Here is a 27,679-nt window from a genome sequence, read left to right on the forward strand (position 1 = left end):
TATCACAAAAAAGAATCTCCTAGGGAAATGGTAAAGGCTAAAGATTACTAGAGAACTGGTTTGTCTTTAGTTAGAACTTTTGACCACTACGTACTCATAAACCCAGATAAACTGAAGTTTCTCAGTGAACAGGGTACATTTCGATCATCGCATCTGGATTTATTAATTCGTATTTCAAAATTCAGTTGACTTGTGATGCAGCTTAACTGCCTCAGTTCATGATGAAGATGGTGTTGAAGAAACGGAATACACATTGAATGACCAGACTATTGATATTTCTGTTATATTGTGTCGTAATAATTCATTAAAGTTGATAAATGGTGTGTATTCAGTCTAATTATTCAAAAGATTTATCACATTTTGAATGTACAAAATTTTAGAAAATAACTATCCAAATGAATTCCCTGAAATTCCGGTGAGAAACATTCACCAAAAGAGTCACTTGCTTTAGGAGTAAGATAGTCATTTAGACATGATGTTGGACTAACTATCCGTTGTTTTTTGAACTAATTAAGGTTAAATATGTGAAATATTGGATCTCCAATAGAAAATCCAACAAAATCTTGTCTTTTTTTAAAAAACCAAGATATTTACGGTTCGATCTCGTTTGTGGTCGTCGATGATCAGTCCTTAGATGCCTCAAGTTGGTACATGACATCCATTTAATAATCGAATGTTGTCGAAGGTTTTTTCACTGTTTTATTGACAAAGAAATCTTTGCAAACTACCTAAGCTTTGAGATTTATCTCACCTAAAAATATTATCATGACTATGTATAATGCACCAATGAATGTAGTAGACAGTTAGAATGTACTTTGGTTATCATATACTGTCACATACTTCATCCTCTTTCCTTTCTTTCTACCTCTAATTCACATACACACACATCCGTTATCCAGAAACGTTTACACATTTAGATAAAAAAATTGGAATGTCTTACTGTTTACAAGATAAGAATTTGAAAATCCTTTGTGAATAAGCAAATAAATTCTCTCCTAATCTTAACTCCTGAAAACCATATACATATATATATATATATATATATATATATATATATATATTTGTACAACAATACTAAAGTTACAATAACTTACCGAAATTGGCTACATTGTACTCTATAGTCAATGTTAAACAATTTCTAATAGATTGTATTAATTTCATTGCTTCTTCACAAGTTAACTGTCCTGTATGTATACTATTAATTGTTAGTATACGATCTCCGGGTTTTATTCGTCCATCACTGAATTTTAAGTACAAAAATGAAAATAAGTCCATGAGAAAGTGTAAATAATTAGATGAATAACGTCAGTTCCTAACTATTACACAGACAAAGTTTTTTTATAACGTGGAATTTTCGTCAAAGAGAATAACAAAAGACCTATAAGTTTCATTGGATTCACCCATCTGAGTGATTTAGTTGAGAATTCTATGATTGTTATTCTAAACAACATCAAGAATAGCACCGATGTCAAGCTAATATGAGCACTTTTAATGCTGTTTCATTTTTATAAAATTAGTTTTTATTCTGATGGTCCTTATAATATCATTCAGTTTGGAAATGATACCCTCCTCAATAAAACAATCTAGTTTAAAGAACCTAGTGTCAACGGAAACATCCATAATAGCTATATTCTTTCTTGTTGTTTTAAAATTCAAGAGAGATCGTTTCACACCTACAGTCATTAACTTACTAGCCTTAATGAACCTTTAAATAAAATGAAATGGCTAACTCGTTTAACTTCTCGACTAACTACAGTAAAACTAAGCGTTAGCTCAAAATATCTATATTGGTTTGGAGAAAGCCGGAAAACTAATCCCAAATAAGCTTACTCAAAAAGTTACAGTCTTCACAAGAATTTTAGGAAATACATCTTTACGTTTATCTTTGGCGGAAAATTATTTGGCCAATTTTAGGAATAATTCCTGATATTTCCTTAGAAGGCTAATATAGTTCAACCGTCTTGAGAGTGAGATAAAGACACCCTAACGATCGCTGCATTTGGCAAATTGACTTAGGTCGGATATGTAACCCACTGTATTCTGAATTAGTGACTTAATGGGATTTTCCTCGTCACAAGAACTGAAGATTTCACGTTTACCTATGGTGTACACTACTGAGTACTAAGGCAAAATAGCTTTCTAGCATCCCTACTTCTCAATGGTTGTATAGCTTATTTCAGTCACTAATTTAATCTAATATCGAATTGACCAATAATCCTAAATTTTAGAAATCTTTCAAATATGTTAGGCTCTTAGATATAGGAGCATTATCATTTAATATAAAAATGATGATTAAAAGTTCGTGATATAGTCATGTTCAATCATGTAATAGCTTACGTTAATAACTTATTCAATGGTTAATAATCCTAATGGGAATAAATCTTGCCACTTCTATATTTTAAATAATCCAAGGGTTTTTTTAATGTTCGATAATCTTTTTGACATCATTCACCAAACGGAATTTTTGTGCCAGATAAGATTTTATCTTTAATATCGAACTTTCTAAATAGTATTCTTTTTGAACAGTGTTATTCATATATCATCTGGTTTAGTGGATTGATAAAAAATCCCTACAGATAGATGCCTTGATAGTTGACAATGCTTATCTTTGGTCTCCAGGGTATAGAATTTGAATTCGAACCCATTTCCCACAATGTCACAGTCAGATAATTTATCATTGAAATGTTCGAACCATAACTGTTTTCCTATAGGACAATACTCATATGCAAATAAACTACTCAGAATTAAACAATAATATGTTATCTGATCTCTGGTTCAATCTAAATAATTTAATCAGACCGAAGACTTTGATGATTTAAGAGCTTGTTTGACTGGTTAGCTTTGAAATTATAATTTATGAATTCATTACAATCAGCAATGTGTTTAGATTATTATCAATCGTAATTTGTATATTTTTGATATAGTCAAAATTGCTATGTAAATTTCATCATAACATTGATCCATCGTTTAATGCTGTTTCTAATAAGCTGCTTCATGAAGAGCATTAAACAAGAATGTCATCAATATATATGACCGAGTATTTAACATAAGACAGTTACACTTTTTCTCCTAGCATAATTTTTCAACACAACGAAACGTGATCTTACATAATAATCCATATAAATTTGAACAGTATGCGCTTTATCTTAAACTATTCCGATTTTTTACTCAGAACAGGTTATATAAAAGAACAAACAGTGCAACATAGCTAATATAGCTAACAAATCCATTCGCTGAGATTTTACAAATATATAATTCTTATTTATAGCTAATAAGGTTCACTATTTGTGACATACATTCAGTTCCAGAGTTAGTTTACTTTGAATGATGATATATTTGCCTATTCTATCAAGCCATTTTTTTTACTCAAAACACTACTACTAATGCCATTAAACTTGTCATTTTAGTTTCCATCACTATTATCAATTATGTAATTAGCTGACTTGTGAATTCCTTTTTTTTGTTTTAATGATCCAATCAAATATTTATGAGTTTAATTACAGTTGAGAGTAAAACTTAGAATTTCATTGGAAGTAATACTGTTTATTGATACCTCTTGTCTTAATTTTCCTGATACACCTCTGAAAATTGTTATTATTTGTTCAACCTAAATTATTTGCCAAGTCCTATGAAAGGAAGCTAGTGAATTTGTATTTTGATAGTAATTTAAGGGAAAAAAGTACATAATTTAGTTCAATTATCTGTAGTAGGTTCATTAACATATACTATTCATGATCTATGAGTCTTTGAAATCATTTCAAAAGGTAGACTTTTGATGCGGTCATCTAAAATGTAATGAATTGTACCATCTTTTACATTCTATAGTCATTTTGTTTTCTTGTTCCCCGATAAAGTAATCATAAAGTGTGGATGTTTTGTCAGTATTACAATTAATAAATGATGGTTTTTGAATTTCCAAAGGATCACTTTGTCTTATATATATAATTGTGAACTGATCAACCCATCAACCCCATCCCGTAGAAAAGCTAACTCGCTAAAAAAAACGCTAACCAGAAGAAATAATTCAAACCATTTAAACTCTGCCAGCGGAGTTGAAGGAATAATTATGACGTCTCATGATGAAAGCCGAAATTCTTCGGAAGTCTTGAGACCGATGCACCTTCTTACAACCAGAGCAACACTCTTTATAGGTACATGGAACGTCCGGACAATGTGGGAGACAGGAAAGACCAGCCAAATAGCAATGGAAATGACGAGATACAACTTGGCAGTACTCGGAATCAGCGAAACCCATTGGACACAAACTGGACAACGAAGGCTAGGTACAGGAGAGATGCTGCTGTACTCCGGTCACGAAGGGGAAAATGCTCCACACACTCAGGGAGTTGCTCTAATTCTGTCCAAAGAAGCACGAAATGCACTTGTGGGATGGGAATCTCATGGACCCAGGATAATCAAAGCATCATTCAGAACAAAGAAGCAAGGGATCACAATGAACGTTATCCAATGTTATGCACCCACCAATGATAGCAACGACGATGATAAAGATCAGTTCTATGAAAGGCTGCAATCAATTATAGAGAAGTGCTCACGAAAGGACCTCACCATCCTGATGGGAGATCTAAATGGAGTGGACAACACAGGATATGAAGATGTAATTGGACGACATGGATTAGGAGAGAGAAATGAAAATGGGGAGAGACTTGCAAACCTATGTGCATTCAACAAATTGTTATAGGCGGCACAATATTCCCACACAAGCGCATACACAAAGCTAGATGGATCTCACCGGACCAAACCACAGAGAACCAGATAGATCACATCTGTATCAACAAAAAATTCCGAAGATCAATGGAAGATGTGAGAACCCGGAGAGGAGCTGACATAGCTTCAGATCACCACCTGGTTGTGGCCAAGATGAGAATGAAGCTAAAGAAACACTGGACAACTGGACAAACAGCACCACAAAGGTTCAATACAGCCTTCCTTCGAGATATTGACAAGCTCCATGAATTCAAGATAACTCTCAACAACAGGTTCCAAGCTCTACAGGATCTACTGAAAGAACAAAAAACTACGATGGAGGACAACTGGAAAGGGATAAAAGAAGCACTAACTACAACGTGTCAGGAGGTTCTTGGTCCTAAGAAGCATCATCACAAGGAATGGATCTCTATGGGAACCCTGGACAAAATTGAAGAAAGGAAGAACAAGAAACTAGCAATTAACAACAGCCGAACACGAGCAGAGAAAGTCAAAGCACAAGCAGACTACGCAGAGGCAAACAGGGAAGTGAAGAAAAGCATTAAAGCCGACAAGCAGAAATACATGGGAGAACTAGCAACGGCGGCGGAAAAAGCTGCAAGAGAAGGGAATATGAAACAACTATATGGTACAACGAAGAAATTGGCAGGGAGATATAGCAAACCAGAGAGACCAGTCAAGGACAAAGAAGGAAAGACAATCACTGAGATTCAAGGACAGAGAGAAAGATGGGCAGAATACTTCGAGGAACTGCTGAATAGACCAGCCCCGTTGAATCCACCAAACATCGAACCAGCACACACTGACCTTCCTATAGATGTCACTCCATCAACGATCGAAGAAGTCAAGATGGCCATCAGACAAATCAAAAGTGGGAAGGCGGCAGGACCTGACAATATACCAGCGGAAGCACTGAAGTCAGACATTGAAATAACTGCAAATATGCTTCACCTTCTATTCAAGAAGATTTGGGAAGAGGAACAAGTGCCAATGGACTGGAAAGAAGGATACCTCATCAAGTTACCAAAAAAAGATCTGAGCAAATGTGAGAACTACAGAGGCATCAGTTTGTTATCAGTACCAGGAAAAGTTTTCAACAGAGTGCTGCTGAATCGGATGAAAGACGCAGTAGGCGCCGAACTTAGGGATCATCAGGCTGGATTCCGTAAGGATAGGTCGTGCACAGACCAGATTGCGACACTACGGATCATCGTTGAACAATCAGTTGAGTGGAACTCATCACTATACGTCAAATTCATTGACTATGAGAAGGCGTTTGACAGCGTGGGCAGGAGAACATTATGGAAACTTCTTCGACACTATGGAGTTCCTGAAAAGATTGTCAACATTATCCAAAACTCATACGATGGACTACAGTGCAAAGTCATGCATGGAGGACAGCTGACAGATGCATTTCCAGTAAGGAGTCAGACAAGACTGTCTACTCTCCCCATTCCTCTTCCTTCTAGTGATTGACTGGATTATGAAGAATTCGACATCTGACGGGAAATACGGAATACAATGGACAGCTCAGAATCAATTAGATGATTTGGACTTCACAGATGACCTAGCCCTCCTCTCTCATACACACGAACAAATGCAGATGAAGACAGCAAATGTAGCAGCAGCCTCCGCATCGATAGGCCTCCACATTCACAAAGGAAAAAGCAAGATTTTCAAATGCAACACGGAGAACACCAACCCGATCACACTTGATGGCGAAACTCTGGAAGAGGTGGAAACATTCAAGTACCTGGGGAGCATCGTTGATAAACAAGGAGGATCTGATGCAGATGTAAAGGCGAGGATTGGCAAAGCAAGGGTAGCATTTTTACAATTGAAGAACATATGGAACTCAAAACAACTCTCAACTAATTTCAAGGTCAGAATCTTTAATACGAACGTCAAGACAGTCCTACTGTATGGAGCTGAAACGTAGAGAACTACTACGACCATCATCAGGAAGGTACAAGTATTTATAAACAGTTGTCTACGCAAAATACTCAACATCCATTGGCCGGATACTATCAGCAACAGCGTTTTATGGGAGAGGACAAACCAGCTTCTAGCTGAAGAGGAAATTGGGAAAATACGTTGGAAGTGTATCGGACATACATTAAGGAAATCACCAATGTGCATTACAAGGCAAGAGCTAACTTGGAATGCTGAAGGGAAGCGGAAAAGAGGAAGGCCAAAGAACACATTACGCTGGGAAATAGAAGCAGATATGAAAAGGATGAATAACAACTGGAAGGAACTGGAATGGATTTCCCAGGACAGAGTTGGATGGAGAATGCTTGTTGGCGGTCTATGGTCCTCCACGAGGGGTAACAGGCGTAAGTAAGTAAGTAAGTAATAAACAGTTATACTACTTGCGTAAAGAAATAACGACTAACGACACTCTATTTCTGAAATAGGTATACAACCGACACAGAATATCCTTCAACTACTTTTTTTCCATCAAAAAAAGACATTTTTACATGATGCTTTTTTATTTGTACTCCATCAAATTATCCTTATGATCACTGATCGGAAAAATAAACGAATCCGACTTATGTCTTAGGAACAAAAACAATTCTGATTTGAAAAAAATCAATAATTGATTTCATAAGACTTTTTTTATCAAATGAATTGATTAAACACTTAACGACCAATGACTGACTATATGAGAAAAAGGGAAATTTTCTAATTCAGATAACCTTTTTACTAAAAATCATCGATTAAATATTTTAATTGTCAAGAATAAAAATTTTTAACAAAATAGTTCAATACTTTTATTGATTAGTTCAATTGAATAAATCGAATGTTAACACTAACATTGAGGTGAATGTACGTTCAGTTGATAAGTAACATATAGATTGAAACATGCTTCTTAGGTTTCATTCCTAACCACTATCCTACTCTAATAAAATCTTGTAAGTAGATGATAATATCAAAGTAATTCGCTTGGAAGACACGTATACAAATGAAGACTGATCAATAGTAAACTGTAACATCACCGATGAGAAAGTATAAACCCTTTTTAATAAATTTTAAACCCATTATATAATCTAGTAGTTACCTAATCTTAGTGCATAATATAATGATTTTTGAGACAAAATATATCAGGTTTGATTTTCAAGGTGACCATTTAATACTTGAATGCAGGTTCATCAAATTGACGAGTCTCTAATAAAAAGAAACACGCTTCCAGAATTCTACTCTTAACTAGAGTTTAACTTTTATAGTATATAAAGTGTCATAGCACTTAACTGTTTACCAGTTAAGGTAGTTTATAAATTATGTCATTTTTTTCATACCAACTTGCTAATTCTTAGTTGTTAGACATCTTTTATATGAAAATAATCCAATCAACTTCTTTGTTATTATTATCAGAAGGGGTTTTTTGTGGAGATTTAGTATTTTCATAGTTGAAAGCTTGAATCAATTGAAGCTAGACCACCATCAAAAACCTGAAAGCACTGGACGGCCGTCTCGTCCCATTGTGGGACTCCTCAACAGTCGCATCTACGACCTCGCCTCGCGAGATTCGGACCCAGGACCTATCAGTCTCGCGCCAGAGCACTTAACCGATAGACCACTGAGCCGGCATCCGGTGATGTTTATGTCCAACTCCAACTAATCCACGAAGTTGAGCAACCGTTCACCAATTGTCTTCAGTGAGTTGATATCTCACAACAGACGTGGTTTGAACTCCACTGGTCACTGCTTCTCACTAGAACTCCTGAATTTACCTCTCGAAGTCAGTCACTAGTGAGCATATGATTATTATTATCAAAAGGGGTTTTTTGTGGAGATTTATTGTCTCTGTTGATGATTTGCTATTTCAGCTGTTAATTAGTTTTATAGTAGACAAAGCTAAAAGGCAGTTAAGCTATTAGAATTAAGAATTTAAAAATTCTCATTAAATGTTATAAAGAAAAGAATATTTAATTGAACAGCGGTTTTTCAGTAATTTGATCTTCAGACCATACAGGTATAGTCAATATGAACATGAAAGATGAAAGGCTAAAAGTTTATGGAGTTCATTGACAAGGTTAACTGTAAAAAAATGAACCGACTTTATTATGGGCAAACAGTAAGGATGAATAAACATTTTTTCCACATATAAGTGTTGTTCCTTAAATTTGGTGCTGATGGCTTCTACCGCCTTGATAAGTCACAATCTTCTACCTTTTACAAAATCACTTAGGACTTAGAATATAAGTGAATAAACTTTATCTATCTTAATAGCAAGTTTACCTTTTATTAAATTAGAAGGAATTCCACTATATACATATATAGATTTCGTGTAATCTGTACACAACCATAAATCGTATTTGACCATTGTGTTAAGATGATATGAAGCTACAGTATATTTGTTATGTGGCCATGACTCACACATCATCCTATTAGGAACTTGTCTAATCTTTCCGGATGCGGTTGAATGCAAGACTATATAATTCCGTGGTGAGTAAAATAACTCAAGAATATTCAGTCGAAACCTGATGACCCAGACATCTTTTACCTTAAAATTACTGTAATACCATCAAAAAACCCTAGATTTCATACATTAAATAAAAACATTTAATAATTGCGAATTTCTAGTTGAAAAAGTAGTATTCGTTATTGGATAGCATAAAAAGATTTATTTCATCCAAATTACCGTTTAAAAAAGCCTAGTGACAAATTGTTATACAACCATACGTTCGCAAATCTTAAATGACTGAGAGTATATTAATCTAAAAAGTCGAATTACATCTTCTTCATAGCCAACATACTTCAATAAGAAAAAATTACTTGAAAATCTATTCCGTTAAGCTCAAATGAACTATAAACCTTTTAATTCACTCTGCATTGTCTGGTTGAATCTTCCCGTTGATGTTTAGGACTGCAATTGATCAGTCTCTTATTGACATATGTGTATCCTGTTTGGATTTCCTCGATATTGACTTAAGTCGCAAGCTTTTGAAGTAAAAGTGGATAGTGGTTAGCAGTGGAATCCAGGACGCACATTTCATTCTATTTGGGATACATCAGCTGGATGCACCTGCATCCCAGAGTCAATGTTCACTCCTGATCTCAAGATGATATCGAAGCAATCTGCACAGGATGCACATATGCCAACAAGAGAATAATCAATTGCAGTTCTAAAAATCAACGGGAAGATTCAAACAAACAATACAAAATGAATTTATACTTCACGCCGTTGCACAAGCTAATGGCTATCAAGATTCAGTAGCTCAGTGGATAACGCGATGTCGTTTGAAGCGAACAGTATTGGGTTACAAACACATCCAATCAACGAGTCCTAAACAGGAAGAAACCCGCGTTCTGGATTCCACTGGTAGCCACCATCTATATTTGCTTATAAGCCTTTTAATATTTTGCATTTTGTTATTTCATAAATACAAATATAGAAAATAAGAAACAGTTTATGTCAATAAATTTACTGTTATAACGCATTATAATTAACCATATATCATTGCAGTTGAGTGAAAACATAATTATTCACTTTTTTTCTATCTAACAACAGAGAAATAATCTTTCGTTTCAATAAAGCTTAGCTTATTATTTTCTTTGTTTCAATGAAGAGTAAATTACCCATAGATAAACAACTAATTGAATATGATTATCTATGGATTATAATCAAAGAGGATAAATCTGTTTCTTATCATTAATAACAAATATACTTCTTTCTTGCATGCTATCTACCGTCAATTAATTCAGTAGAGAAAAACAAAATGTGAAATAAAATTGAATAATGACTACAAACTGAAATACAATACATGTATTTCATCCTAATTAAGATTCATGAGCTGAGATTTCTTTTCATTTCAGTGTTAATAATCATATTGAAACTTGAGCACAATACGATTGATTTCAAATGTCAATCTGTTATTCATTGAGATACTGAGTCTTTAACATGAATAACGAAAAAACACAAATCTCTAAATACAAAAAAATTGAGCAATAATCTTTATCGTATACAAATGTCATAACTGTTAAATGTATTCGTACTCGCTCAATAGTACTACTCTCCCAGAAAGATAATAAAGTCGGAATGGAAATTTATGAAGATTGTAGTTATTTTTTAGTAGTTGAATTCATGAGTCGATCTAAGCTAGACCACCATTGAAAGCCTGAAAGCTCTGGACGACCGTTTCGTTTAAGCAGTGTACATCCACAGTCTTGCGCGCGAAAGCTTAACCTCTAGACCACTGAGCCACTATCTAACGGTGATAATGTCTAACTTTAATCGATCTATTATCTTGCCCAACCTTTCATTGTTTTCAGTGGATAACTATCTCACACTCTAAACGGATTGGACTCCATTGGTCACGGCTTCTCATTAAGTTGTAAGCACTTGTTCATCAATAGTTCTAAACCTAGTTATTAAGTAAATAACCAAAGCTTTTGATAGTCATTTTAAGTAGGCAAAAAAATATTACAGCCTACAAATTAAACCGATCGCCACAAGACCTATTCAAACGAACTGTAATAGTTAGCTCACTACCGAATTACCTCAAGGTATTCCTGAAATTCTAGTGAGTAGTCATGACAAGGAGGAGTTCAAACACGTCAAAAATGAAACATTTGTCATCAATGCAATAAAACAATCTTGCGCGGTGTTGCGAAATAATCAAAGTTCTTATTGCATCACCGAATACCAGCCATATAGTTCCAATGGTTAGATGTTTACCACGAGACCCGTAGGTCATACATCACATCACTGGTGGGGGCCTGGATGCGCAGCATTGAAGAATCATATGCTAGGACGAAACAACTGTCCTATACTCCCTAGTTTCTAGCGATTTCTTAACTGAAATTCATCCGTGACAAATACAACCTACAAATTAAACTAATCTTCATAAAACTCTCTTAACTAAACATAAAAATGTTTAAAACTCATAAAATCTACTAATCAAAAAAAGCTTTCTTAACGGTTAAATACTAATTTTGAAATGCTTTTCATTATTTTCGAGCATCAGATAACAGTCTGTAACGTAGACTTATCATCATTCAACGTTGTGCATAAGTTCATGTTTCGCATTCTAATTGATTGACTTGGCTTTAATCCGTTCATTGAATAATGAATTTATCATAAGTCTACAAGATTTGAAATTTAAATAAACTATTGTACACCGATTTGTTATTAAATCTTTAATTTCAGTCGGTTTATTATGATCTTCTCTTGACTGCAATACATTTAAAATCTATCCTACAATTGATATAAACATTTAGAACTGAACAACTTACTTTCATTTTCCATTTAAAAATCTCAACATCTGACCTCCTAAATAATTAATACTGACCATTAAACCGTATTATTAACAAGAGTTCTATGAATCTTACTCATCTAAGCCTAACGATACTTTAGGATAGGTTCAAGAGCACAATAAACTGGTAAGCACTTTTCTCGATATTCAAAGCTGTTGCAAGGATAAAAATCTATGTTATAAATAATCTTAAACTAAATCTTATTGATCAACTTGAAAAGGTTATGAAGATTAGTTCAATTCTAACAAATTAAAAATACCACACTAAAAAACGAAGTATGTACTTACAAAAAACCTAGATTTCACAATGATTCTCAAAATCCTAGTGAAAATTTATCGTTGATGGAGTCTAACGATCTTGAGGATGACTCATGGATGAAAATGACCGATTGATATGTTCTATTAAGAACTGAATTAAGCTGGAATTGTGGAATATCATTTAAATGCTCAAGCATTGACAATTAGACATAAAGACTTTAGCTTTTGTCTTACATAGGATTATAAGTGTATACTTTGATGTAATACTCTTAAACTGCGGTGAAATATTCGTTCATCGTTCCCATATTCACATTGGTTTTACAGTTGGAGTCAATTTTTTAAACAAGAAAACTATTTTTAGAAGTTTACGTTATTAATTCAGATCGTCAGTAAAGTAGTTCACGGTTGATTTATCACTGTGTGGTGATCAATGTCATGCATGTCAAGTCCGTCTTAGTGCTGATCGAATGCTATTGATCAAGTTGCAATGTGGCCACTAGTCTAGGTGGCTCGACACTGCGTGCACTATGTTGAGATAAGATGGTGGTTGGAGGTGGTCAACAAGAAACCCTGGACCCGGGTTTCGTGCTACTTAACACTTGTCAGCAAGGTGTACCTGTAATCTTGAGGGAACTGCTGCTCCCTGACGGATTCGATCCCGTGTCACTCAGCTCCACAGTCAGAGATGTTACCACTGAGCCATTCGGGCCGTGACCGACCTCCTTTAGTAAAGTAGTTCGTTTAACAGATCCTTTCAAGTGTTATCAATTGACAAAGTATACTTATTAAACCTTGAATTTATTATGTCCGATGCTTCTCGTCAGGAAGAACTATTCACATTTCTTTAACAGGATTCCCTTTTTATATTGACTATATTATCCACTTAAATAACAATAATAATAATCTTTTCGTTTACTAAATGATGCCAAATTTCTATGTTTCAACCATTTCAATGATTGTTATTACACTTTACTACTGATAGAAAATTTCATCAACTTATGTCAGGTAAAATATAATTAGATAATTATGATCTTTTGTTTGTTTGTTTTTTAACAAAAAGAAAGTACATTAGGACTCACCAGTCAGCAGCACTATTTTGTCGTATATGCATAACAGTTAATGGTCGTATAAGTAACGGAGATTTATTCCATCCACCACGAACAACTAAACCAACACCATCAGAACTAATTTTTAAATTGACAACCATATGTTTAACAGTACAACCGATAGGAGCTATTACAACAAAAAATTTACATATGAAATGTAAATTAATTGATATTGCATAAGACAGTATTTAAAGGGAAAATAGAAAAATTACTGATTTATATACAGAATCGGGAGTTATTTCTAAAGAAAAACAGATTAGTCAAATATTCATGGAAAACTTAACAATATTGTAAGATCGTTTCATCCTACTTTAACCACAGTTACGAATACCGTTAAAGTTTATGAGAATCAAATCGCAATTTTCGGTCATCACCTAATATCCATAATGATATTGAAACTTGGAAATGTATATGACATTTTTGCTTAGGTCACCTTGTAGTGTGGGTTACTTATATCCACATAAGTAGTATATTACGAACGAAACTCATTTGGTATGAAAATGCATGAGCAATAATAATTAAAGACGATGGACTGATATTTGCGGAAGAAACGTTCAAGATGGAGACAGCTGATCAATAGTTTGCAAATTAACTGTTTATCGTATGGTTGTCAGATTTTAATGAGATAGTCTGTAATTTTGTGCTCAAATACATTCGATTGTCCCCACTCGTGTTCTCATTCACTACAACCTAGAGAAGTTCCACAATACTGTATGGTTGAAGGCAATCTACAGGAAGCCTGATACGTAGGTTCTATATTATTTAACACTCACTAACAAATCTTGTCTTTTATCTTGAAGAAACTGATTCCTTTCCATTGGGTTCAGGCCTACGTAAACCAGCTCCACAGATAGAAACGTTACGACTGGTTATTTGAGTCTATCAATCTAGTTGGGTTCAAATTTCATGAAGAACTTTATTCTCTCATTATTGTCAATACGCTTAATTCGTGAGTACTAGCTAATTTTTAAAAATAGGTCAAAGATTCTCTGTTAATTCCCTTAAGCTTTTTATCATCAAGCAACAGTACCTCTATTTCAAGTCAAATATGATAATATTACAACTTGATTGATCACACCATTTTCATTACAGCAGACTAACTTCAGTCACAGATTAAACACTAGGTTAAATATAAGATGGATACCTGATGTACCCTAACATTTTTCAATTACTGATGATTTCATCAACATAGTGCTCAATAATTACTTACGTAATGCCGGTAATTCATATCCAATTTCCATTTGAATTTTTGATCCCAAATGTTTATTTGAATTAGAGTTTTCATTTGACATATTCATAAAATTCATTGATAAAATATGATCATATGGTAGGAAACAATCATTTCTACATTGAATTCAATAAAGTTCAACAATAAATAATATATAATAAGTTGTTGTTGTTGTTTTTTCTAGAATAAAGATACTACAAATAATTTCAAAAGTGACTTATTTTTATTTTATTGAAAATGTGAACAAATCTAAGTACCGAAATGATATTACCTCAACAGAAACTATCAATGTCATACTTATTATATGTAACCAATAAATCTCTAACTTAAATACAACATTTGGTGGACACGGAAAGTCCACCTAGGGGAGTTGAAGAACCCGGATTCCAAACCAATGGTGCACATGAGCTCCAGTATCCTGAGGGGATGAATGGCGTATGAATCAATCGTTGGTCATCGGCTACCATGGGACTGCATCTCCTTATGATGCTCCACTACCTTGTGGATCAGACCTCTAGGTTGAAGGCTCCGGGTGTGGCCCCCTAAGAAAACCACCTGCTTCTGTTTGGGCACCTAGGCAGTATCAAAGCCTTCACACAAATCAAATGAGATTTATGTGGCGCATATGTATCTGGTGCCCCTCTGTACCAATATTTATGTGTTTAAATAAAATAAAAATAAATACAACATAATTTTTCATTGATTTATCAAAAAGTTTTTGTCAATAAACAAATTACTCAGAAACTTATTGGTGATAATCATAACAAACAATAATTATTTAAAACAACTAATAAAAACTAGAAGGTACTAGACACCTATATCATCCTAGTATATAAGCAGTGTACATTCAAGACTTTACCAAGAATCAAATCTAGAAAATTCAAGTCTAATGTCAAACACTTTACCATTAGAATTATGGGATTAATAAAACTACGTTTTCATTTACAGATTTTGTATACGCAAATGTGTGGAGGTTTTTTTTGATGATGTTTGAGGTAATAATCACTCATAATAAAAGAAAATATAAATGATTAGAAGAGTGTGCGATTTCAAATATGAATTCATCACCATAGCAATAACGCATTCAAGAGTTAGCAACTTTTTTCCTTTGATGGATTTACTCGGCAAAATAGAAGTAAACAATAGTTGATCATCATCTAACATTGATTTTTTTAAAAATTGTGATTTCCCATTATGAATTGGCCTTAGAGGACCATTGATAACTAGAAAACATTGGACATCCATTTCATTCTAGTATATAGATCTTTGATCATGTGGATCAACGAACCTACCAAGAAACGAACCGACAACTATTAGGCTCCTTGTTAAACGCTTAACCTTCAAACCATTGAGCTGCTGTTCAATATTTTACGTTTCTATCTTCAATCCATTCGTGATATTGTACAACCATTATTCATTACCATCGAGAATATTTGTTTCATACCTGACATGACTGAACTCCACTGGTGCAAATTCCCACTACAACTTCGAGAATTACCTCTCGAACTTAGAACACAATGGATTCTAATACAGAAAAATTTTCAGTGGTTAGCTAACTAGTAATTCGATGGTGTCAAATTGCAAAACTCAGAGATCTCTAAAACCTTCTACACTGGAAATGTAATCGCTTAGTTTAGTGATTTATGAAGACTAGTAAAGCTTGAAAATGACTTTTGACAGTCGTATAATCACTGAAATCAAGGAGTATTTATTAAATATTTCATTCTAATTCCGAACTCTGTAGCAGTTGCCACTCAGTGACGTATCACAGGGGAGAATTCCGGAACTTTAGATCTTGCAAAAGTAAGGTTTTTTTTCCTTACTCTAAGACACCACTGTATGATTATAATTACAGCTAAATCACAAATGTGGCTGAGAAAAGGCTAATCATTCAACCCTAATTTTTAGGCGCGTATTTAGTTGACAAAATAAACGTCGTTTGCTCTCTCATATGTTAATTGGTGATAGTTTCGACTTAATCAGGGACAGATTGAATAGGCATAACTCATATTTTAACCGTTTACATGGGTAACCAAACTAGACGGGAAAAAATTCTGAACCCAGGACCCTCGGTCTCGCGCTCAAATGCTTAACCTCTAGACCACTGAACCGGAATCCAATGATGTCAATGTCTGACTTCAACCAAACCACGATGTCGCTTAACTATCTTCCATTGTTTCCAATGGGTAACTGCCTCACACCCGTCCAGTGCTTCCAATTTTTTAATGGTGGTCTAACAATGATCGGTTCGTGATTTAAAAAGAATTTATTTGTCTGAATATTTTAATAATATAAATAAACACTAACTGAGAATAAAAACCATTATTCAAAGGAAAACTATTTAATCAATCGATATATGTGAATTACTACTTCTGGGAAATAGCAAAAATGGATAATGCTGTTACCTATTTTGATAAATATCATTTTGAAGAAAATATTTGTGGTGATGAAATGTAAAAGAAAAAAATCAGAAATTTCAAAGCTGACAACAAAAAAATCATTTAAATCATAGTTCATCTATCTGTCAGTTCATTGAATATTGAATAGTAACAAGAAATTGTTTGAATCTACATGTTTAGTAGTAATGAGAGAGTGATACTAGTTAGTACATCTTCGTTTTCTTGCATGTCAAAGGAGGGGGGAGGATTTTTTTTATTATCATCGTTATGTTGAAAATATTATTTAATACTTTACCGCCTGTCATCTTAACTGTTTAAATGGTCTACTTATACATAACGTTCAAACTAAATTCTAGAGAACAGACATAATACATAAATTTGAAGCATCCTATGTATAATATTTAATTGACTACATTTGCAGAAAACTAAACTACTCTCCTATAAATGATTTTTTTCAACATATATATATCCTTGAATGTTATTACCATTTAAGTAATGATTTACATCTTGAATAGTTAACTTTATTCATGTGTTGCTAAGCGGAAATCTTCAAAAATTAAGTTTTTTTTGCTTTTTTCATACCAACCCTTAAATTTAAAAGTACCTAAGAGTTATAAAAACATAATCTTAATTGCTAAACTACTAAACTACTTATGTAACATATTATTATCTTTTTTTCTGAAATGTGAATATTTTCTTATGTAAAAATTGATATTAGAAGTTTGACTAAGGTTCCTAGAATTGGTAAATTCACATTATTCGAATAAATATATCGATATAATTATATAAGTCATTCATATTAACATCGGCTTTGAAGATATATACCATAAAAATAAAAATAGAATAACCGTTTTCAGAAAGCGTTCAATACAGTATTTTGTAGTCCACATTTTTTCATAGAAAATGAATTACAGACTACATTTAAAAGTATCAGTTGAAAGGGCATCATCATATTGTGATGTAGGTTACTGATATCTACATAAGTAGTATATGATGATGGTCGGGCATTGAATGTATTTCAGTAGAAGATCGTTAAGGAGAGAACGGAAATGGTACGCGGTTGGTATGAAAATGCATGAACAATCATAATCGAAGACTATAGACGGATATTTGCAGAAGAAACAGTCAAATTGAGGCGATTGATTGTTATTTTGCAAATCAACTGTTTATTATATGGTTCTCATAGTTTAATGAGATATTCTGTAATGTTCTGCTAAAATACATTCGATTGTCCTCACTCCTGTTCTTGTTCACTACAATATTCATCACAACTGTCATTTTTCAACAAAACTCAAATCTATGAAAAAGACCTCAAGATAATTATCATCCTTTCAAAGTAATGATAAGTTATATACCACTCAGTCTTTTGGATAACTCACTAAATTAATGATTCTAAACACAATATCCAAGACATATTCGATAAGGAATATCTTACCATCCATTAAATAATAACTTAGAGCATTATACAGACCCTCTCAATATCTGATAGAATACACTGATTATCATACTCTTGTTGAAACAGTCTGTAGGATATAAATCTATGACTTACAGACCAGTTCACCGAATAAAAATGTTCCATTGTTCAGTCGATGCGACGTGCCAAAAATATACACTGAATATACCTAAAACACCCACTTGTCGATAAACTTCAAGTTTACTTCTACAGTTGTCTTTATCAAACGAATTACATAAAACCTATTTTTAAATTAAAACTGTTATAAACCTGTTACTGATAAGATGAAATAACAAACCTATCAAATTCTTCTTTAACAAAATTTTAAACCCACTATTTAAACTTTTCACTACTATCCCGCTTGATTTTGACTACTTCAATTGTTACTTTTGTTATCTTTACGTTGATATCATGAATGGATCAATGTTAGACCACCATTGAAAACCTGGAATCACCAGACAGCCGTTTCGTCCTAGCATGGTACTCCTCAGCAGTGCGTATCCACAACCCCGTACTCAGGACCTTCGATCTCACGCGCGAACGTTTAACCTCTATACCACTGGGCCGGCATCCAAAGGTGTTAGTGCCTAACTTCAACCAATCCACGATTTTATTATCGTTGATAGATTTACTAGTCATTTCAATAATATAATAATTATTCAAGTAATTATATAGTTACTTTAATTTATAGCTGACCTTTTTCAACCTAATATAATAATCTTTGTTTTATTACTTTGTAGATAGATAGATGTTGAACTAGTTCAATTGGATTTCATGTTAATAACTTCCTTCAATGTTTCATGTTTTATTGTTTTATCCTCAAAAAAAATGAAGTATTTGAATAGTATTTTTTGTTATTGTGTTAACGTGATTACTGTTATGTTTTATTCTTTAATTCAGATTGTTCGGGGTTAATGAAAAACTACTGGGATAAGACAAATTTTATACGTTCTTCAAACAGTATTCAATCTCTTAAACTCGAAATTAACCCAGACCGCTATAAAACAAAATCCTACGTATACCCTTGTGATACTATTCATAACGGCAGTAAAACCAGGACAGCTGACTAACCAAGCACATAACTAAATACTAAGATTTTCTCTCTTATTCATTTAGATACATCTTAGCAGACTTGTCTGATACCATGGATTATGGTTTTTCGTTACAATTATTTAGAAACACAGCCTGATGATAGTCAATATCTCCCTCATGAGTCAATGACCTTTTAGTCGGTTATGACAATCATTTCTTAAAGTGAGACTTTTCACCATCATAATCAATAATCCATGTGAATATATGTATTGAATATTCAGTTACTTACCTGTCTGCAATACTTCCGGGACGAATATTTAAAATAACTGGAGCTTCGCCCTGGTTAGAACCATCAGAAACAGTTAGCCCTAAATTAGACTTTTCTTCTTTGATGATTTCAACAATAACACGTCCAAAAGCGTTCATATCTGTAAAAGAATGATTCATCAAAGTAGATAAACGACGGTGATATGTGAGAATTAAGATAATCTATATTTAAATGAAATTCAGTTAGAAACTATTCTTTGATAAGACTGTATTAGATAGTATTTGAAAAATCATTCTTTTTCGTAACTAAAACAAATAAATAATAATTGTTTTCTAGGAACTGTGGGAGAGAACAAACCAGATTCCAATGGAGGAAGAAGTCAGGAAGAAGCGCTGGGAGTGGATACATATTAAGGAAATCACCAAACTGCATCAAGGCAAACCCTCAAATAGAATCCTGAAGGTCGAAGGAAAAGAGGAAGACCAAAGAACACATTACGCCGAGAAATGGAGACAGACATAAGGAAAATGAACAAAAATTATCCTTTGAGAAAATTAATTATTCTAGGCTCAATATTGTGTGGAATAAACGCACGTACAACTGAATAATGAATCTAAACTGCCTCTTCATTTTCAATAGCTTTCTAACTGACAACCATTTATTATAAAAACTATGTTCAATATGAAGATTTTCATATATATCTACCTTCTTGGTGAGACTCAAACCCACTGCCCTTCAAACACTTAAATGTTATCTTTTAGATTATTGAGTTCTAGTATTCATTAGTTTTTCAACAGGTAATGATAATATAAATAGTTGTTATCATTTAAACGTAGTTTAAATAAAAATTAATATGATGGATTACAACTGAGCTAAGAATAAAACTACTGAAACTGCTTCATTATGAAATCCCAATATTTGCCTTTAATTATACAGACAATAAGCGAGTAAAAGAATAGATTACTGAATAGCAATCCATAAAAAAATAGTTTATTTAATCAAGGGATAATGCGAGTAATGCAATTGGTTAATATCAATAAATAACTGTTTAACAATGTATCACATTCAAAGTAAAACACATGTGAATGATTTTTATCAGTCAGTACTAAGAATAACAATAAATCGTGGATTGGTTGAAGTTAGACATTAACACCGTTGGATACCAACCGGCTCAGTGATTCTAGAGGTTAAGCGCTCGCGCACGAAACTGATAGGTCCTGGGTTCGTGGATGCGTACTGCTGAGAAGTCCCACGATAGGAAGAAACGACCGTCTAGTGCTTCCAGGGTTTCCTTGGTGGTCTAGCTTCAATTGACTCATGATTTCAACAATAAATCTATGCATAATGTTATTGTTTTTATTAGATTAAGTGATTTGGTGACTAAAGTTAGTGGATCTATTTTCCATAACTGTATAAAAGCGGTTTCTTAAAATTGTGAGATTTAACAGATTTGTCCAACCGGTGACGCGCTGTCAGATAGCCCCAGACATTAATCACGCATCAGTAACCAACATCTAGTGCCTTGAGAAAACTTGTTCTTATACGAAATTTAAAATTCTTTCACTTAACTCTATATTCAAACATTTTAATACTAACCCGTTTATCTCTTTAAATAGATAATGAGGTTTTGAATCACATACTAACCTCCGATTGTATTCAACTGATAACTATCAACAATTACATGACTTTAGTTTAAATTTGTCAGCAGATTGTTTCTATACTTATCAAACAAACTATATCCCATTCTGTAGTATAACATTACTTTGTTTAGATCATTGTTACTATTAATAACTATCCAATGAATAGAGATGATTATTATTTTCTTTATTTCCAAATAAGCGTATTTCAATATGAACTTGTTTGTGCCTATAAACTTAAGTAAATAAATATTATTATTCTTATATGTTAACCAATTATCATAATATTAATAAACAGTAATGATTGATCCGTTTATTTTTACTTTTTATAAATCAATCGAAATAAAAGAAATTCTGATCATGATTGTTTATAAAATATGTACTTTTTTCACTCTGATCACCTGATTTACGGGAACATTTTTTTCTGTATGGAAGAAATTTTAATTAAGAATTGATTTTTGGTTTTAGGTGAACCTCAGAAGCATGTAGAAATATTTCTTTATATACATAAATGGTATAATATTAATCAAGAATTCATGAATGTTCTTTTTCCTTTAGCTAGTTACAAGTATATTCATCTGATCTTCTCATAGTGTGTAGAACGATAATAAGATTGTAATCAGTATATTAAAGATCAAAGACAAACAATAAGAAACCCTATGCATCAAAGTTCAATTATAATAACATTCCTAAGGAAAACACATTTTAGATTGATTCATCTTGAAATGACTGAATTTATTTCATCTATCATTTCAGTTTCAGTAAATTTGATTTAGTTATTCAAGGTCACAACGGATCACTTGCGAAACCTTATCTTGTAATTTTATTGAAGCAATGAACTGATCTAAGTTAGATCAGCAGCGAAAGCGTCAAAGCATCGAACGGCTGTTTTTTTTCTTTTGTGGGATTCTTCATCAGTGCTACCAGATTTCCAATGGTGGTCTAACTTAGATAGACTCATGATTTTAATGAAATCCCACAATCTGCACAATCCTATACTGAAAACTTCACCTTATAAGTTAACTATTCACTAAGCGATTAACAATACAATTGATGAAAACTCCAATATGTCAATTACTTTTCAAAACTAGGATTATGATTTGATTAATCTCCGGTGACTGATTATTTTACTGAATCTAACCCAAAAGGAAGTAAAATGAGGCCTGAATGGTGGTGACATCCATAGCACTTACTGATATGACAGGAGCAAAGCAGAAAAATCAAGTCAGTTTAAAAATCCATCAGCACACCCTTGTAGATATGTGGTCATATAGTAAATTAATAATTAATTGAATTTAAATACCACTCAGTCAGACTATACAAATCTGATTGTCAACCTGATAGTACAAAAATTATATAAATAATAAGGTATTCATACATCATTTTTATTTGTTTTGGAAGTCAAATAAATTCTTATCACTAGTCTTTGATTTTCGCTACGCGTCACTGGATTTGGGGTCCCAGTATCAGGGAAAAACCCAGTTAGGTATTCCGATGTTTTGATAATGTTAGACATAACAATTACTATGATGTCATTAATAAAGGTTTGAACTAGCCCTTTGTTGATAATATTCATGACTAAATTTTGATCAACCTTCGTTGGTTTATATGCATCCTATGTAAATTACCTTGATGTAGCCATTTTTCACAAATTTTATAGGAAAGATGAATTTTAGCTAGCAACAAAATCTAGAACGTGCGTTTCTGCCTCTTTGGGACTAGTTACCTGGATGTATCTGCATCTCAGTGTTCATATTTATACTGGTACTTGAATCCAGTACCTTTCACTTCAAGCATCCACAAGGTTATTCATTTAGCTACTGACGATAAAAACGCCCATCCTGGATTCTATTACTTGGTTCATCTTTTCTATAATCATCTTGACAACTTTGCTTAGAAAACTGGTGAATATAACAGACAGCTTTTTTTATTCATATAATAATATTATCAAGCACTAATTATATGAACGTTTTGATCCAAGTATTCCTACATCTTAGAAGTTTATAATTTTGATAACAACCATACCGTTTCGTAAAGCTATAATATTCTGAGAAACTGTACTAACTGAAATTATGGTAAAACAAAAGTTTACTTTTTAGAAATTTTGTTGACCTAATATATTACAAAAGCCAATGTATGAAAACATATATTTGCACAAAGTTGTACAAAATTTCAAAGAAAACTTTAGTCATGTTAGTCGTAAAATTATCAGCCTGAAACTTCCTGGTCAAGTATTCTGCTTTATATATTTGATATACACCAATGATATTCAGGTATTAAGTTTATTTCTTTCACTAATTATCTATTGAACCAAAGGATAGACAAATCATTGTATATACTTCTTCATACTAAGCGAATGGGCTATCAAAAAGGTTGTGAAATAAAAGATGATTGTGCTGTTTCGTCATGACTCCTTAGAGTTGGTTCCATAAACCCTTGAACTCAGTGGCTTAAAAAGTTATCAAGTTATGTCTCAGAATAAATGCAAGTGATAATTTTGACTTAGTTTTCCTTTTTTTTCATAAACAATAAGATCTTCCTCTTAACTGAAAAAAATTCATATTAGTTACATCCATGCTAAAGTTCTACTGTTTAGTAAATGATGGGAAAGCTCTATAGTTCTGTTAATAGTCTGTTGTTCTCTCATTTGACTGATCTAATTGAAAAGCATTTATTATTACCTTATTCAACATCATCAGTGCTTACTTTTAATCCATTCACTCAGAACTCTGGTTTCAGAAATCATTGAATAGTTGTTTAAGTCTTATTAGCATCTATTTCAGTTAGAAACAGGTGATGATAATATTGTCTGAAGTGATCATAGAAACTTACTAATTAAATGATTCAACTTGAACAACGTCTATCAAAAGACAGCGGTGTATATGCGCATAATGTAATGATACTTGATATTATGTAATATATAATGAAACGGATAGAAATTTTATTTTCCAAAACGTTAAGAGACTTTCATTAAAAATAAAACATCAATATCTATTAAATGTTGAAAGTTAAGAAAAACCACTACCAATATTTACACACATCCATATTGTTAGACAAATAGTTATGGAATGTTTTTTTAAGTTTACCTTTTATGTATGTTATATCTTGAAAATTTGCTTTACATAAAGTACAAGGAATGATTGAAACCATTACTTATCTATAGGAAAGATAGTCAAATGTTAGAATATGTTATATACCGATATGAATAGTGAACGGTAACTTTGGGATCCGTTTATGGACCAATACTATGTGTATAGTTTTATTGTATAATTGTAAACTGACTAAACTATTCATATTCGTGTCCCTCTTTATTTTGACCCATAGACTATTATTATATGATATACCGTTCTTGAATTATACCCAGTCTGTTAATTAATGCTTCCCACACACACAGCCACATTTGCCTAAATCTTGTACAAATGTTATTTTCTAATTTATGGTACGATGTGGTCTGTTTGAATGGTATATAAACCCAGTATACTTGAAATAAATGATTCATATTGTAGAGGCTGTTACTTGTGTTTTGGACTTAACTGGCTGGGCTAGGCAGAAAGCAAGACCGACAAGTACTCTAGACTACTCGTACAGGTTTCGTGTGTCATTGGTTCGATCGATAATTCACTGCTCTTTAATTGGTGGCATCGTCAGGTTATATATTAATAGCGGCACAAACCACCAGATATAACAGAATACTCGTTCAAAATTGGATATTTTCTTTATATGAATGTTACAGTATCCACATCACATTAAAAACAATTCATACCCATAGTCTATAGATTATATGCAATAGATGTTTGATATGAGTAAGCTCAATCCTAACAACTTGACATGACAAATGTGATAAACTCATGTTATAAAATATTTCATCGTTTAAAAAAATACTTCTGTTTGTTTGATACATGAACAAATAAATAAATAAAAATGTTGAATAATTATTCTTATAGTGAATCAAAATAATTATATGTGTGGTGTGTGTTACTTATGTCTATCGACATAAGTAGTATGTAACATCAATCGGAAGTGGAAAATCTGGCAGCAGATGGTTAAGAAGATCGAGTTGAAGAGAATAGAAGGGACAATAAATAGGAATTGTAATTCGAAAGAATCATACAGAATGCGAAGGACAAATGATGAACATTTGCAGATGAAGTATTCAATGTATGATTCTCATGTTTTATCAAGAGATTCTGTAATTAATACATTTAGTTATCCCCACCTGCGTTCTTGTTCATTCACATGATTGAAAAATGTGATTACACTTACATCGTTTAGCGATATATTTCCAAAATACTTAACGTTTTAATGTACTTTACAAACATTCTATGTTTATGATTGAAATATGAAGCCGAGTAAGGTTTCAATTCAGGTTTTTAAAAACAATGCAAAAATCTTTTTAAAATGAAATGATTATTTATGAAGTTAACAAGGATAATAATGAAAAGTATTCTATAAACAACTTAATTTTATATTTCATATTATGCTTATATTCATATATATTTTGGAGAAAAATATGTAGGCGGGATCGTGGATGCGCACTGCTGAGGAGTCCCACAATGGGACGAAACGACCGTCTTTTGCTCCCAGGTTTTCCATGGTGGTCTAGCTTCAATTGACTCATGATTTCAACTATAAAATTACTAAAATCTCCACAAAAATACCCCTTCTGATAATATGTAAGTATCATATAACGATATAGAGAATGTCTTGCTAACACACTATATCAATGTAAAATCTTGATACTATGAAAAATAATTAAAAATTCTTATAATCATCTATCGTTAAATTAATTCTTGAATGATATTATATCTAGGGCTTTAATTCTTTCTAATCTGATTAATATGTCTGATACACTTTCCGTCACTTTTCCGGACTAAATAAAGTACCTTCCCAATACTCCGTTCTATGACCCCTAGTTCCTATCAGTTGATAGGATTCAGACTTTAAAAGACATAGTACAAACTTGTTAACTTGGTGTACTGCATATCAAAGAGTACAAATCAAATGTAAGTGAAGTTTAGAGAATGATATAAAATGAAACAATACAATTTTTTAAGGAGAATGAAGTGAATGATTTTAGAAATACGTAGCTTAGAATCTGAAATCATCTCTCGGATATTTCCAGTTTTTGATATGATTTTTAACAGTGACTTTATTCATGTCAAACATACTATCGGTGTATGTACAAATATTTATTTAAACACGAACCAATAGCATGATCTTTCATTTAAAGATCATTTTTGTCATTAAAAGACATCTACCAAAGACTAATGTAACCCAAGAAGCACTGAATCTAGTTTGCTGATTACACTATATAAAACAAATGTTAACACTGGTTCAGTAACTGAAGAGTAACTTACCTTCTATGAAATTTAAAAACCCTTGATTTAAATTACCTATTAATTTGTAGCTCATCACTTTTGAGGAGTTTCAAACTAGGACAAGACAAATATTTCCGTACTTTTTACATTGTTTATGAGGAGAACTATCTTCAAACTGGACCAAGATCATTTTAAACCTCCTTATTGTTACAAACCATCAAGCTCAGAGAACAAAACTCCATCAAACCTCTTAAGTGAATGAAATAAGTGTTCTTGTTTGTATCATGTCTATGAAGACAACTTGATTATCCATTTCATCTATCACAGAATAGCCCATTAATATATATATATATATGAAAAAGAATTTTCAGATATCTGGTTACAAATATTATGCACTTTAAATCAAATATTATCAAAATGTTCTCTTAGTTAAAATAACTCTAAAAGGAAAGAAAATGAGAAAATAAAACAATCCATCATTATCATTTAAGGTTTTTCAGATAAGAAAACTACCTGACAGATGTAACTTTTTTTCTTTCAAAAGAATATTCCTACAAAGAAAACACAATTTTATAGTCATTTAGTCCTTTTACAATAAGAAAATACAGAAATGGTACAACATTTAATCTCTAACCTAAAATTCAGGAAAATACTTTTAGACTAATAAAATGGGCAATTCTGTTATCTGAATAGAATTTTGGTTAGTGTGATTTATATCAATCAAATGTTCTTTAGTTCTAGTTTAAGACTATTAGTGAATAGTGCATATTATAATATTCACATGGTAATGAACCTAGAACCTTCAAACACGATATCATATGAGTTGAGTCTATACGATTTACATTTGTTATTATCATTAAACAAAGTCAGTGATGAATAACTGTATTTTACAGTTTTTAGACAGAACATCGAGAAAATCGTGTAAAAGCTAGCCACCAATTGGTAAACAATTATTATTTTCATAGTTGAAATCACGAGTCAATTTAAGCTAGACCA

At 32.6% G+C, this 27,679-nt stretch overlaps 1 protein-coding gene across 1 annotated transcript in view; it reads right to left on the minus strand.

Moving 5' to 3' along the window:
• Smp_141070 (hypothetical protein) overlaps positions 1–27,679 on the minus strand; it is a gene marked incomplete at both ends in the record, with an annotated part of 118,507 nt that overhangs the window by 77,315 nt on the left and 13,513 nt on the right. The window contains 4 exons of the mRNA XM_018793410.1: positions 1,095–1,240; positions 13,322–13,475; positions 14,559–14,692; positions 19,750–19,888. Coding sequence (XP_018647925.1) covers positions 1,095–1,240; positions 13,322–13,475; positions 14,559–14,692; positions 19,750–19,888 — 573 coding nt within the window. The remainder of the gene's footprint in view (positions 1–1,094; positions 1,241–13,321; positions 13,476–14,558; positions 14,693–19,749; positions 19,889–27,679) is intronic.

The sequence above is a fragment of the Schistosoma mansoni genome, chromosome 1, assembly GCF_000237925.1.
Source record: "Schistosoma mansoni strain Puerto Rico chromosome 1, complete genome".
Taxonomy (NCBI): Eukaryota; Metazoa; Platyhelminthes; class Trematoda; order Strigeidida; family Schistosomatidae; genus Schistosoma; species Schistosoma mansoni.